This window comes from Aythya ferina (genome assembly GCF_964211825.1).
Source record: "Aythya ferina genome assembly, chromosome: 19".
NCBI lineage: Eukaryota > Metazoa > Chordata > Aves > Anseriformes > Anatidae > Aythya > Aythya ferina.
Genome location: NC_140309.1, coordinates 1,725,356 through 1,739,253, shown reverse-complemented (window position 1 = coordinate 1,739,253; position 13,898 = coordinate 1,725,356). Strand labels below are relative to the sequence as shown.

The 13,898-nt window shown below is 57.6% G+C and overlaps 1 protein-coding gene across 2 annotated transcripts in view; it reads left to right on the top strand.

Moving 5' to 3' along the window:
• The window catches only part of HIP1 (huntingtin interacting protein 1), a 49,866-nt gene extending 36,378 nt beyond the window's left edge, over nucleotides 1-13,488 (top strand). For both annotated transcript variants that reach the window (XM_084492742.1, XM_084492743.1), the window contains exons 8-31: nucleotides 671-811; nucleotides 1,143-1,200; nucleotides 3,405-3,480; nucleotides 3,877-4,008; nucleotides 4,648-4,745; nucleotides 5,112-5,184; nucleotides 5,580-5,763; nucleotides 5,840-5,928; nucleotides 6,003-6,119; nucleotides 6,285-6,386; nucleotides 8,014-8,208; nucleotides 8,483-8,630; nucleotides 8,777-8,863; nucleotides 9,069-9,176; nucleotides 9,266-9,402; nucleotides 9,528-9,638; nucleotides 9,788-9,846; nucleotides 10,074-10,167; nucleotides 10,544-10,644; nucleotides 10,771-10,876; nucleotides 11,068-11,191; nucleotides 11,383-11,444; nucleotides 11,942-12,053; nucleotides 12,494-13,488. In XM_084492742.1, coding sequence (XP_084348868.1) covers nucleotides 671-811; nucleotides 1,143-1,200; nucleotides 3,405-3,480; nucleotides 3,877-4,008; nucleotides 4,648-4,745; nucleotides 5,112-5,184; nucleotides 5,580-5,763; nucleotides 5,840-5,928; nucleotides 6,003-6,119; nucleotides 6,285-6,386; nucleotides 8,014-8,208; nucleotides 8,483-8,630; nucleotides 8,777-8,863; nucleotides 9,069-9,176; nucleotides 9,266-9,402; nucleotides 9,528-9,638; nucleotides 9,788-9,846; nucleotides 10,074-10,167; nucleotides 10,544-10,644; nucleotides 10,771-10,876; nucleotides 11,068-11,191; nucleotides 11,383-11,444; nucleotides 11,942-12,053; nucleotides 12,494-12,504 — 2,525 coding nt within the window. In that variant the 3' untranslated portion in view covers nucleotides 12,505-13,488. The remainder of the gene's footprint in view (nucleotides 1-670; nucleotides 812-1,142; nucleotides 1,201-3,404; nucleotides 3,481-3,876; nucleotides 4,009-4,647; nucleotides 4,746-5,111; nucleotides 5,185-5,579; nucleotides 5,764-5,839; nucleotides 5,929-6,002; nucleotides 6,120-6,284; nucleotides 6,387-8,013; nucleotides 8,209-8,482; nucleotides 8,631-8,776; nucleotides 8,864-9,068; nucleotides 9,177-9,265; nucleotides 9,403-9,527; nucleotides 9,639-9,787; nucleotides 9,847-10,073; nucleotides 10,168-10,543; nucleotides 10,645-10,770; nucleotides 10,877-11,067; nucleotides 11,192-11,382; nucleotides 11,445-11,941; nucleotides 12,054-12,493) is intronic.
• The last annotated feature ends 410 nt before the right edge of the window (nucleotides 13,489-13,898 follow it).

Genomic DNA, 13,898 nt, shown 5'->3' with positions numbered 1-13,898 from the left:
CGCAGCACGCTCCTGCCCTGGGGCTGCATCTGGCTTTGTGCACACTCACCTTGGATGCCGGTGATGTTCCTCCTGCTCCCAGAGTCATCTCCCAAAACAGGTGGTTGGCAGCCACCCCAGGGCTGGAGCATGCGCCAAGCTCCTTTCCACCTCTGCCTTTTTCTAGTATTTGTATCTGGTCTCATCCCTCGGGAGCTCAGCTGGGAGCTGAGAGGAGTCTCAGGGTCCCTGCACATGCTTGGGTGGGTTTTGTCCTGTTGCTCCCTGCTGAAGGCTGGCTCCGGACCAGGCACCCTCACTGTATGGTGCCAAGGAGTTCCCACACCAGTGTGGTGCCGGAGAGTCACAGGTGGGAGCTTCTGCTCTTGCTGAAGTTTCATGGCACAAACTGGGACGGAGGCAGCTACATGACGGAGGCTACATGACAGGCCATCAGGTCTCTTGCTCTGGGTGGCATTTCCGTGGCTGCCCCAGCAAGCTGACCTGTGTCAAACACCCGGTTTGGGAAGAAATGAGCCAGCCACAGAGGGCTGTCACTATTCTCTGGCTGTAAAGGAGTGCAGACCATTAGCTCCAAGGCAGTTGTCTGTTTGGTTTACACAAATCCTAGCTCTGACAGCCTGACATTCCCTCTACCCCTCTGAACCATGTCCTTGCTCCTCCCCACCAGTGTTCAGCTCCCTGGACATGTCACGGTCTGTGTCGGTCACGGCTGCGGGGCAGTGCCGCCTTGCTCCGCTCATCCAGGTGATCCTGGACTGCAGCCACCTCTACGACTACACAGTCAAGCTGCTCTTCAAGCTCCACTCCTGTGAGTACCCCCCATGCCTCAGAGGGAGCTCAGAGGGGTGGAGGGGATGTGGCGAGCCAGCAGGCTATGCATGGGGCGACTCCGGGAACCCACATGCCCCCAGCCCAGCTTGCTGGGGCATCCTACATGGAAGCAGCCTGGCTGGCCACTTAGCAACACCCGGGTGTCTGCACTCTTTGCCAGTGTGTGGCTGGGGCTCCCCATTTGGACACCGGGAGGAGGACAAGTGTCCCTGCAAAATGCTTGTCCCTGCTGACAGGCTGCCCCTGGAGCCCTGCTTCTTCCTGAGGTGGGGACACGGAGTGAGGTTTATATCTGCTGCTTCTCCCAGGTCTGCCTGCTGACACACTGCAGGGCCACCGGGACCGCTTCTTGGAGCAGTTCAGAAAGTAAGTGGAGACCTGGGGTGCCAGCTGCCACCCCAGGTGGTGCTCTGGCTACCGAGATCTGATCAGGGAGCCCTGGGGTGCTGGAGCCCTCTGCACTCAGGCTCAGCAGCTGAGCAATGGAGGCAGAGGAAATGCATGAATTTGTCTAGTGCAGGGCTCCAAAATCAGCCTGCTTCAAATTCACTGCCTCTGCTTTGAAGCTGCTTTGCTGGAGTGGGGATGCTTTCACCAGGACACCCACTCCGTTTGGCTAATCCAATGCTATTGAATTACCAGATAACTGCATTATTAATTCTAAAGAGGCATTCAGCTGCTAATGGCATTTTGTGCGAAGCGCCAGTTGATGATTTAAAACCCTCAAACCCTTTAATTGCAGTTTTAACTGCAATTTGCAGTTGACGTGCTGAGATGAATGTCTCTCCGTCGCTGCTGAGGACCCAACCCTGCCCTTCCTGGCTTCACTGGAGGAGTTTGAACTACACAGCACCACTGCACTGCTGCCACTGAAAGCACCTGCTTAGCAAGGACTGAGAAGCTGAATGTGGTGGGGTGCTCATGGGCAGGTCCTAATTTTCCCCAGTTGCCATCCTTCAAGCTGTGATAGGCACAGCTTGAGGTACTGTTGCAAGCAACAGTGTCTGGTGTGCCCCTGGGTAGTCAATTTTGTAGTCTCTAGGCCCGTGAAAAAGAGATTTCCCTGAGTAGTGCTTAATTTCAAAAAAAAAAAAAAAAAAGGCAAACCAAGACAGCTTGTTAAAAGAAGCAGCAGAAAGAGAAAATCTTCAGGTGTTGCAGAGCTCAGGGTGTTGTCCTCTGAAGACCTGACTTTGCAGGCAAATTCAGGTCATTCAGCCAAGCAGAGGTGGCTTTTGAGAGGGAAAAACTGTCTTTTTGGGGTACAGCTCAGAACAGGAAAAGGTAAAATTGCTTATGGCATGTGTCCTGTTGTGTGAGGCACTGTCCCAAATTAAAATATCAATAGCAGAGATTTTAATAGCAACAGATAGGAGTATAGGAGCAAATGGCCGGAGCCAAATCACATGTACCCAGTTACCTGGGAACTCACACATGCGATGTGCAAACACTAGTGAGCATGTTTATTTCCGAAAGCTCTGGAAAAAAAAGCTGCCTTGAGATGGAAGGACAGGTCTCCCCTGGATTAGCAACTGCTCGAAAGGCAGGTGACAATTGATAAAGTTTTGTACCAGTGGGGTTTTCAGGGTAATTCCCAGTGACTGTGCTGGAAGCAGTGCTGTTCATTGTATTTTAAATGAGATCAAGAGCGAGCAGGCAGTGAAGTGCTATGGCCTGTGGTACGCAGTTATTTAGGGTAGTCAAAATGAAAACTGGCGACAAAGAGCAGCAGGGGCACATCACAGCACTGAGACTGCACAATATAGGACATCTCGATTCAAGGTCAAAAACTGCAAACCAGTGCCTGTGGGAAAAACACCAGGCACGACCATCAGTAGATGGCTAGGCTGTAAGCGGGTTCTGAATGCCCAGGACAGACCCAGGGGCAAATATCAACCATGCCAAGGGAATGGCAGCTCATGGTGGTGGCAGCACCAGGCTGAATGCCAGGTTGGCTGCAGCTTTTCTTCTTGCATAATACCAGGTGTAAAACCAGGGGTGGAGAGCATTTATCACAGGCTGCTCTTGGTGCCAGAACTGGAAATCAGGTTAGAAGGGAGGCAGGGCTGCTCATGGGGAGAATTGAAGATGATGGTGCAGATGTAGCCTCTATGCAGGAAGCCCTGACCAGCCAGTGGCTGGAGATATAATGGGAGCAGTGGGGCTGTTTCACAGCTGTTCACTCAAAACTACTATTTTGGCTACTGTCAGGACAGCGCAGAGAGGTGGCAGGGCCTCTGGTACAACCCAGTGCAGTGGCTCTCCCACAGTTTGTGGTCTTAGGTCCTTCTCTCTGCTCGTCAAATCCTGGGTTTATGCGAGAAAGCCTCTGGCAATCAGTGTTTACCAGCGGTGGGAGTCTGGGGGCCAGGGTCTTCTGACAACCTGCCATGGGTTTGGTGGTGGCATATGCTCCCGTTCCTTCCAGCACAATGCGGTGACACTGCTCTGGAGCCTGGCAAGGGTTTGTATGGGGTGTGCAGAGGAGCTGCCTGATGGGGATGTATGAGAGCAGTGAGAAACTGGGGTACACGGAGAGCCTTCCTTAACCAGCCTCTGTCCCCTTCCAGGCTGAAGGACCTCTTCTGTCGCTCCAGTAACCTGCAGTACTTCAAACGGCTAATTCAGATCCCACAGCTCCCAGAGGTGAGAGCACCACGGTGTTGGTGCAGCCCTCGCCATCCCCATGGCTGGGAGCAGCAGGGAGGGCTGATGGCAATGAGCAATCATTGTCCAGAAAGCATCGTGTGCCACCTGCTTTGCTTCGTGGACATGGTGGCAACTCAGGGCTTGTGGGGCCCAGGGCTCATCCCTGCATCTTCCTTGGGTCAGGTTCTTTTAATGTTCCTGTGGGATGGAGCTGCTTTCTGGCTGCACGCTGTCCCTAGAGGGCTGGGGTCCAGGATCCCTCCTCACGGCAGCATAGCTGGGAGGGATGAGGAGTGAAATGATTTTTCAGGTGTGACACAGGGCCAGCCATATTGGTAGCCCTACTGTGGAACTGGTCTTACACCTTCCAGCTGTGCTCTCCTCCCTTCCCAGAACCCTCCCAATTTCCTGAGAGCCTCAGCACTGTCAGAGCACATCAGCCCTGTGGTGGTCATCCCCGCTGAGGCATCCTCGCCTGACAGTGAGCCCATCACAGACCTGGTGGAAATGGAAACAGCGTCACAGGTAAACACTGAGGCATGGCCCATGGCTGTGCCTATGGTGCTGCCCTCTGTCTCCGCACCCATCACTTTCTCTCTGAACTGTGCTGTCGCAGGGTCTCAGGCAGCACTGAGCGTCAGCACAGGGTGCTGTGTGTCACTGATGGGTGCTGCAGGGTGCCCAGTGGGGAGCGTGGGCTCCCTGCCTGTGTTTGAGTCAGGCTGAATGCATCCCACGGTGCTTCTCTTAATAGTTTGGTGCCCTCCAGTGATGGCTGGCTGGGGATGTTTTCCTTCCTAGCATTACCCTACAGCTTTCTGTGCTTGCATGGATGTTTCTGCTGGAAGAGGAGTTCTTTGCACCTCTCCATTAAGAGTTCTTCTTGTGCACTCAGCATTTTAAGAAGACAAATTAATGTGAAATGACTTTGGGGATTTGCCCTCCAGGACCACAGTTGCCCCATAGGAAGTGCTGGGATCTGCCTGTGCACAAGGCTATGGGGGCTCTGGGAAATCCAGATGGGCAGCATTTGCAGGCAGCAGTCCTGCTGGCCGGTGGGATGGCTGTGCAGTCCATTCAGGGACAGCAGGGGATGCAGGCTCCCGTTGCACAAGCAGGGGAGCAGCAGTGCTCACCTGGGTCCCTGTGCTTCTCTTCCTGCAGAGTCTGTTTGACAACAAGTTTGATGACATTTTTGGCAGCTCACTCAGCAGCGACCCCTTCAATTTCAACAGTCAGAATGGGATGAACAAGGATGACAAGTGAGTCCTCCGATCAGTGGGTCCGTGGCTCCTCCCGTCACTGGGTGGCAGAGGGAGGACGAAGCAGAGCGGGAGCTCCCCAGAACACAGCACCGCATCTGCCAGCAAGTGCTGTGGCTGCCCACACCCAACCCCTTCCAGGGACGTGTCCCCACTTGGGCCATCTCAGGGCCATGGCCAAACCCAGCACAATCCCAGGAGCCCCAAGCACTCCTGTCCATGGGTTTCGGTGTGGAGCAGGAGGCAGAGCTGAGCTCAGCTGTCCCTGAGGACACAGTGGCCTCCATGAGGACCTTCTCTCCTTGTCTCCACATCCCTGTGTCAGTGCCAGGAGTACTGAGGTGGTGCCTGGTGTCTCCTTCCCAGGGACCGATTAATAGAGCAGCTCTACGGGGAGATCAGGACCCTGAAGGAGGAGCTGGAGAGCTTCAAGGCTGAGGTGGGTGACAATAGCTGGTTGGTGGCACATGGTGCATGCTGGCCACATCATCTCCAGCACCCTGCAGCTGTAGGCCCATGGACCGCATGGCGATACCGGGGCAGCTCACACTGTGAAGGGGCCAGCAGGGTGGTGAAGGGTGGGAGCTGTGACACTGCTGCCCCAGGGATGTGAGGCCCTGACCCTGTCCGTGTCCTGCTCCACACCTGATGGTTCCAGCTCCTCTGCAGCAATCTGTCTGTACAGAGCAGCCGTGTGGGGCAGCCGCTGTGCATGGGGAAGGGCTCCCACGGCTGCACAGCGTGGCTTACCCCACTGCATAAGGTCCATCTGGTGCATTTGGGGCTGCCGGGCGCTGGACGGTGCCAGGAGCTGCCCACCTGCTGTATCTGCAGAACGAGCGTCGCACCCTGCAGCTGCGCGGGCGCATCAGTGAGCTGGAGGCTGAGCTGGCCGAGCAGCGGCACCTGAAGCAGCAGGCGCTGGACGAGAGCGAGTTCCTGCGCACTGAGCTGGAGGAGCTGAAGAAGCAGCGGGAGGACACAGAGAAAGCGCAGAGGAGCCTGACAGAGATCGAACGTGAGTAGAGGGCCCGGGGAGGTTGGCGGGGGACCACAGGGCGCCCCCAGTGCTCACCTCACCCTGTGTGTGTCAGGGAGGGCACAGGCGAATGAGCAGCGATACAGCAAGCTCAAGGAGAAGTACAGCGAGCTGGTGCAGAACCACGCTGACCTGCTGCGGAAGGTGGGCCCCACAGCCACCCAAGGAGCATGCATCCTGGGCTGGGCTGGCCCCTGAGCTCCCACTGCTATCCCCAGAACGCAGACGTGACCAAGCAGGTGACAGTGGCAAGACAGGCCCAGGGTGATGTGGAGAGGGAGAAGAAGGAGCTGGAGGACTCCTTCCAGCGGGTGAGCGAGCAGGCTCAGAGGAAGGTGAGTAGGGCGCATGGCACAGTGGGGTTGTCCTGGGGATGGGGACAGGTGGTGGGGACAGGGATGGGGTCTCACACCCCAAGGGACCTTCCTGGTTGCACTCGGAGGGAAGCGGGTGAGTGCCCCACAGGGGCCGGCTCAGGGCGACCTCTCTCCTGCCCACAGTCTCAGGAGCAAGCCGAGGTGCTGGAAATGCTGAAGCAGGAGCTGGCGGCCAGCAAGCAGGAGCTGCAGGTCCTGCAGGGCACACTGGAGTCCAGCACACAGGTGAGAGCCCCTGCCGCGGCCATGCCGCTGCCACCCTGCTCCGGTTTCTGAGCCCAGCCCCATTTCCTCTCCACTAAGTCTCAGATGGGCTTGCAGCATTTATCTGTGCCCAGGAGAAAGGCAGGTCTGCCCATTGTCACAGTGCCTTGGCAAGGCATTACCCACCAAGGTGCCATTGGGCCAATAACCAGCTTTCTGTCCTTGTCCTTCCCAGATCTGGATGGGTTCAGTGATCGTACCATGGGGTTTAGCACTCATGTGTGAGGCTGCACCAAGCAGTGGTTTCCAGCAGCAGGGACTCCCAGCTCAGAAGGGACAGACTCAGGAGCTGATTGCCCTAGAGCCAGCAGGCAGCCTTCACCCCCATGTCCTATCTCCATAGCCTCTGATGGAGAAGCTGAACAGTCCACTCCTGTGTGAGTGAGGAAGAAATTGCTGGAATAAATCCTCACAGGTGAAAAAGCAGTCAGACAGGGTGTCATGGTTTAACCCGGCCGGCAGCTAAACACCACACAGCGGTTTGCTCACCCTCCCCCCTCCCTCTCTGGGACGGGGGAGAGAAATGGAAAGTGAAGCCCGTGAGTTGAGATAAAGACAGTTTAATAAGACAGGAATATAATAATAACGATAATAATAATAATAATAATAATAATAATACAATTATGATAATAGTACTAATAATAATAATGTGTACAAACAAGTGATGCACAATGCAATTGCTCACCACCCGCTGACTGATGCCCAGCCTAACCCCGAGCAGTCCGGCCCCCTCACCCCGGCTAGCCACCCCTATATATTTAGCCACCCCTATATTTTTAGCATGACGTCAGATGGTATGGAATACCCCTTTGGCCAGTTTGGGTCACCTGTCCTGGGTCTGTCCCCTCCCAGCTCTTGCTGCACCCCCAGCCTGCCTGTTGGCAGGACAGAGCAAGAAGCTGAGATGTCCTTGGCTTGGTATAAGCACTGCTCTGCAACAATTAAAACATTGGGGTGTTATCAGCAGTCTTCTCATCCTAAGCCAAAACACAGCATTCTACCAGCTACTAGGAAGAAAATTAACTCTGTTCTAACTGAAACCAGGACGCAGGGTGACTGCCTGCTGCAAAACGCTGGCAGGCAGCATGCCCTCCTGTCAGAGGCCTTTGCTTTGGACTCACTGCTGTGCCAGAGGGTCTGTTGTGCCTGTGAAGACATGGCCATTCGCTGCACAGGGCTCTGGAGGTCTCCAGGCTTGTTGTAGAGGCAGGGAGCTGTCAGGGAAATGGACCTGCCCTTCCCCAGGGTGGGCAGACAAGCTGCAGTGGGTCAAAGAGCCCTTCATCTGCTCATGCATCAGGATGACGACAGTCATCAGCTGATAAAAGTGGAATGGCATCCAAGGGAGCTTCAGCTGGCCCCACACAAGGTTGTCCGCTGCTTCAAAGGTACTGCTGGGCTGCCTGGCATGGGTGATGCAGGGCTGCACTCTGCCCGCAGCTGTGTGGGTTGCAATGCATCAAGCAGCAGTGGTTGAGATGGCCTGGGCATGGACCACAAGCCACAAGCAATTCTCCAAATGCAAGGGTTCATGTCTTCAATGCCACGTCCTCAGCACAGTCTTGATGGGTGTTTTGTGCCCGGCCAGGTGGGAGCAGAGCAGAGCACCCGGATAGCAGACCTGGAGCAGGAGAGAGACAGCCTGAGCCGGGCGGCAGAGCGGTATGGTGAGGAGATAGCAGCCCTGCAGGCTGAGCTGCAGCAGCTTCAGGACACACTCAGCAGCGAAAAGGAGAGCAGCAAGAAGGAGCTGGAGACACTGCAGACACAGCTGCAAGACAAGGTACCCCAGGGGCACCGCTGTTGCAGGCATCCCAGCGTCACCAGCAGTGCACCCGGAGCCAAGGGCCACTCCACTACAGTGAGGAGCCACATGGGGAGCAGTGTTCCATGGCACTTGGCTGCCCACTGCCGCACTGCTGGTCCCCAGGGACAAGAGCAAAGCCCCCGTGCCAAGCCCTGGCTGTGGGTGTTTGCCAGAGCTGGAGGCAGTGGAGGGGTGTCAGGGTTTGCCAGCTGGTGCAGTGGGGAGGGAGCCTGACACACTGCCTTGGCAGGAGAGCATGGAGCAGATGCTGCAGCAGCGCCTCGCCAAGGAACAGTTTGCTCTGCTGCAGGGCAGTGCACGGGAGGCAGAGAGGATGGTGCAGGATGCCCTCAGTCGCCTCGAGGACCCTGCTCACATCAGCTGCACTGGCTCAGCAGGTGAGCTCCCCAGTGCCCACCAAAGCCAGCACGTCCCAAACAGTGGCCTTGCAAAGCCACCCTCCCCAATTTCTTCTGGGACAGCCCAGCCATAGAGAGATGCTGTGCTGTACTTTGTTCAAGTCTTGTCTCTTGTGTGCCTGCAGATTACCTCCTGTCCAGGACATTGGCAGCCTCTGAGTGCACAGAGAGGCTGCAGGATGCACACAGAAAATACCTTTCCAATCATACAGGTGAGACACGGCAGCACTGGGGAAGGGCTCAGGTGGGCAAGAGGTGGCATCTCCAGGAAGCAGCAGGATGAGAGGCCTGGGCTGAGAGCCACAACCAAGGCTTAGGCTCTGCAGAGCCCAAGTGGGAACAGGGGAAGCAAAAGTGAGAGCTAAATGGGTTCCTAGGCCGCTTCAGCTGAGCCTTGCGCCTTTTCTCTGTCTGCAGATGTGAGCAGCCTGCTGCCCTGTGTGGCCCTCTTTGCCCACCTCATCAGCGACACCATCCTGCAAGGCAGCGCTACCTCCCACATGGCCCCAGTGGAGCCTGCTGACCGTGAGTGCTTCCAGCTGCGGTGGGCAGGGGCTGGGGGTCTCTGGCCTCATGGGCAGCAGCACCCTCAGCCTCTTCTGTGGCGCTCACAGGTCTGCTGGAGATGTGCAAGCAGTGTGGCAGCGAGGCCATGAGCTACCTCAGCTCCCTGCAAGACCTGGATAGTGTGGAAGGCGCTGACTGCGCCGCGGTGACCAGCTGCCTGGGCCGGATCAGTGCCATTGGGGAGGTGGGTGCATGGGCATCACCACCAAGTGGGATTGGGGCATGGGGAGCAACTTGGGGCAAGCAGGGTGGTGGCACCTGTGGAGGGGCTGTGCCTCCCTTAGGCATTTTTCTCCGTCCTGTCCCCAGGAGCTGCGACCCAGAGGACTGGACGTGGAGCAGGAAGAGCTGGGTGATCTGGTGGACAAGGAGATGGCAGCTACATCCGCGGCCATTGAGACTGCGGCCGCACGGATTGAGGTGAACCGGCACTGCAAGGGCTGCCCCACGGGGTCACTGCATGCCTTGAGGCACCCTTGGGCACCGTGCCTCATGGGGCCACCTGCACAAGGCTGGGTATGGCAGCCAGGCAGTGCAGGTGGCTCAGCGTAGCTTCTCCCCTCTGCCAGGAGATGCTGAGCAAGGCTCGGGCTGGTGACACTGGGGTCAAACTGGAAGTGAATGAGAGGTGAGCAGTGGCCAGGGCATCACAGATTAAGGTACTGGTTTAAATCCAGGTGCTAAGAGAAGAGGAAGAAGGGTTTGGGGATGCAAGAGTGAGTTGGGGAGCCACAATGAGACACAGTGTTGCAGGGTGGGCATCTTCCTCAAGGCTCTGGGATCTCTGCACCTCACCAGCTGCGTGGTTTGCACCCGTGCCAGCCTTCCCACAGCTCACTGGGATTTATCTCACAGGATCCTGGGCTCCTGCACAGGCCTTATGCAGGCAATACAGGTGCTGGTCCTGGCGTCCAAGGACCTGCAGCGAGAGATTGTGGAGAGCGGACGGGTGAGCAGGCGGGCAGGGAGCGAGGGCAGTGTGGGCGGGCAAGGACTTGGCCAGCACGGGATTGCCACGGGAGTGATGCAGAGCTGTGTGCTGACAGCCAGGACAGCTGCCAGCATTGAGGCTGTCTGCCCCGGTCCTAGGTCTCTGTTTTGCACCCAGAGGTTGCAAATGCCATCAGCAAAGCTCTCATGCTGCACAGGGGAGCCCATGACACCTAGGGTTAGGTGTCTGCTCCACTTCCACATGTATCTCAGATGAAATCCTGATTTACTCTTGTCTCCTAAGAGCAGAGATTTGGGGACCCCAGACCCTGTCACCCTGGGGTGAGGGCGCATCCCCTTGCTCCAGCATGTGACTGTTCCCTTATCCTCTGCAGGGCGCAGCATCACCCAAGGAGTTTTATGCCAAGAATTCCCGCTGGACGGAAGGTCTCATCTCTGCCTCGAAGGCTGTGGGCTGGGGAGCAACTGTCATGGTGTAAGTGGCACCCTGTGGAGGGTAGCAGGGTCTTTGCCGTCCCCAAGGGGCAGGAGGTGAGAAGGGTGAGAGGGTATGAGAGAGCTGGCCCGAGGGATGCTCTAGCCCTTCTCTGTCCTCTTGCAGCGATGCTGCTGACCTGGTGGTTCAAGGGAAAGGGAAATTCGAGGAGCTGATGGTCTGTTCCCATGAGATTGCAGCCAGCACCGCACAGCTGGTGGCAGCTTCCAAGGTAGGAACACTGTGCCCTGTGTGGCAGAAACACCACTGCTCCCCTAGCTGTGTTCTGGGGCCCCCAGCAGGGTTGCTTGGGACCAGGGTTACCTGGTGGCAGAGTGAGGCTGGAGCTGGCATGCCAGGTCCTTGGCTTGGATTGTGGGACCTGGTGGGACATGAGCACGTACACCCTCTCGGCCCCGGCAGGTGAAGGCAGACAAAGATAGCGCCAACCTGGCCAAGCTCCAGCAAGCTTCTCGGGGTGTCAACCAGGCCACAGCCGGTGTGGTGGCCTCCACCAAGTCTGGCAAGTCACAGATTGAGGAGAAAGGTGAGCACGGGGCTGCAGGCCTGGCCAGCAGCACAGACCTGCCCCCAGATCTCCACTCTTTGCGCCCTCGGTGTTCGGTTGGCCATATCCACGTGCACAGTGGTTTCTGCCTGCAGCATGGGAGCTGCTGAGGAGGGCAGGTCACACTGGGGAGCAGCCCCCAAGGGGACACGGTGTTTTTGTCTCTGCAGACAGCATGGACTTCTCTAGCATGACACTAACCCAGATCAAGCGTCAAGAAATGGACTCTCAGGTAGGAGCTTCCTCTGCACTTTCAGAAACACAGCCAACATTGCATCTGGCATGTTTGGGCTGATGAGAGGGTGCCCAGGCTGTCCCAAGGAGTGGGAGCAGGGGAGAGCTGAGCCATTTTCTTGCTCCTGGTAAAGAGGCTCTTTTCCTCAAGCACCATTCCCAACTGCTGCCCAAGCAGGCCATGCAAGCACAGAGCATGACCAGCACCTGGGCACCAGGAGCTTGTGGGTGAAGCCCAGTGGACGAAAGTGAAGGCTGAGCTTGCCCAGGAGCAGCATGCATTTGTTCCTTGAGCTTTCCCCATCCTCAGATGCGTCTGAGCTAAGTCCCCTCTCCAGGAACTTTTGCTGTTGGAACATTAATGGGATGTACCTTGGTGATGGTGGGCTTGGTGTCAGGAAGCCCGGCACAGCTGGTGTGGAGCATGCAGGTGGCAGAGCTGGCTGTGCTGCAGGGACACAGAGTAGCAATAGCAGTGTGTGCTTTGTCCTTCAGGTGCGAGTGTTGGAGCTGGAAAACCAGCTGCAGAAGGAGCGGCAGAAGCTGGGGGAGCTGCGCAAGAAGCATTACGAGCTGGCAGGAGTGGCAGAGGGCTGGGAGGAGGATGGTGAGTACCCACCGGCAGGGGTTGTGCACTGCAGGAGGGCAGCAGCCCTTCAGGCTGTATCTGCTGCTCTGGCTGGGAAGCAGCTCTGGGAAGCAGGCAGGAGGGCAGCCCTGCCCACAGCCCAGGCAGTGAGCGAAGGCAGGGCAGGGATTTCACTGCAGCTGGAATAAAGCAGAGCCTGACAGCAATTAGCACGTGTGGCCAAAGCCATGGAGACTCTGGCCTGTGCAAAAGGCTGTGGAAGTTATCAAGTACCCAGGACCGGCTCTCCCTAGAGCCCCACCATCCCTGCTGGTCCCATTGTTCAGCCCTGGGCTCTGCAGCCAGCTGGCCCGCATGCCACTGGGGTGCTGCTGCCCTGGAGCCACAGCATGTGAAACCCTGGGGTCCCAAGAAGAGCACATTGCTCTACATCCCCTTACTGTCTCTCCCCTTTCCAGCCACCGACTAGATGCTGCAGCAGAAGCAGCTAGCAGCAGACACCCCTTCGGTTGGCTGGGACCCAGCTTGGTGCAGCCCTTTCAGAAGATACACAATAAACTGGTGCAAAATCCACCCCGAAGCACACGTCCTCTGCGTTCCCCAAGAGCTGCCTGCAGTGCTGGAGGACCGAGAGCCACGTCGCTGCCAAGGGAGACCCTGGGGCCAGGAGCGAGGGCTCCCCAGCCACCCAACCTCACGCCAGCTGCAAACTGCACGTGTATTTATTAGAGCTGCTTGGGGGGGGGTCTCTGGGGTGGTCTCTAACCCTTTAGTTTCATTTTTGCACAGATTCTCTGAACTGTTTGACCCAGCTCTGGTGGACCAGGAGCATTCGGGTTTCCTTCACCTCTTGCTGCTTCTCCAGCCTTAATGCGTTAACTGGCTCAGCGCAAACACCTCAAGGGAAGGAGCCTGCCTGGTGCAAAGGGCCGCAGGGATGCGGTGGGGTCAGGAACTGGCTCTGCTGGTGCTGCTGGGCTAGCTCGGGGCTTGGTGCTAGGCATGCTCCCCCAGCCCCAGCCCCCTGGCCTGCTCAGCTGCTAGCAGCAGCCAGGGTGGTGGGTGAGTCTGTGTGGAAGCAGAGTGCCTTTGGCCACCGTAAGGCCAGGGTCCCGTGCTGCTGCCAGGTCAGGGGCTCGTTCACACGAGGCAGCCTGGGTTGCTGAACCCTGGCGGTAAGAGCCATTGCTTCCTCCAAGCCCTGCAGAGCTCACTGGGCCCATTGGCAGCCCAGGCAGGTCCCAGCAGCAGTTCTGGGAGCAGTCAGCAATGAGCAGGGCTTGGGCTGGCAGTGAGAGGAAGGTTGTGACGAGTTCCTGTCCCCGTGTTCCCAAAGTGCCCTGTCTGGAGCAGTGCTTGGAGCAGAGGAGCTGGGCTGGCTGGCCCTGTGCAGCGCTATGCTGCCCTGAGAGATCACTGTGTCAATGCCAGCAATAAACCACTCTACAAGGTGCTTGGCTCACATTTGGGCAACATCTGCTCCCAGGCCAGCAGCTCCCAGAGGCATGGAGTGGCTCAAGGGCAGCAGCACGGAGGGGTTGGGGTGCAGTCGGGGTGCCCCAAAGCTGCAGCAAGCGGCCCTGGCGTGCCACTGTCCCTAGGGGCAGGGGCGGCTGTGGGGCTGGTGCTGAACATCCAGCCCCAGCCAGGGAACCTTTGTGCCTTGGAGCAGGGGACTTGCAGGGCAGGGGGTGACCTCCAGCCCCCGGCCCATCAGGCCCCCAGCTTGTCTCACCGTGGCAGGGATGGTGGGATCAGACCAGCGCACAGCAGCGCACAGCCATATCCTCACCCTGCCTGGCCGCCCCTCCTTGCCATCCCCAGGTTTGCTGGGATGTGCCCACAGCCAAGCCGGGTGGACAC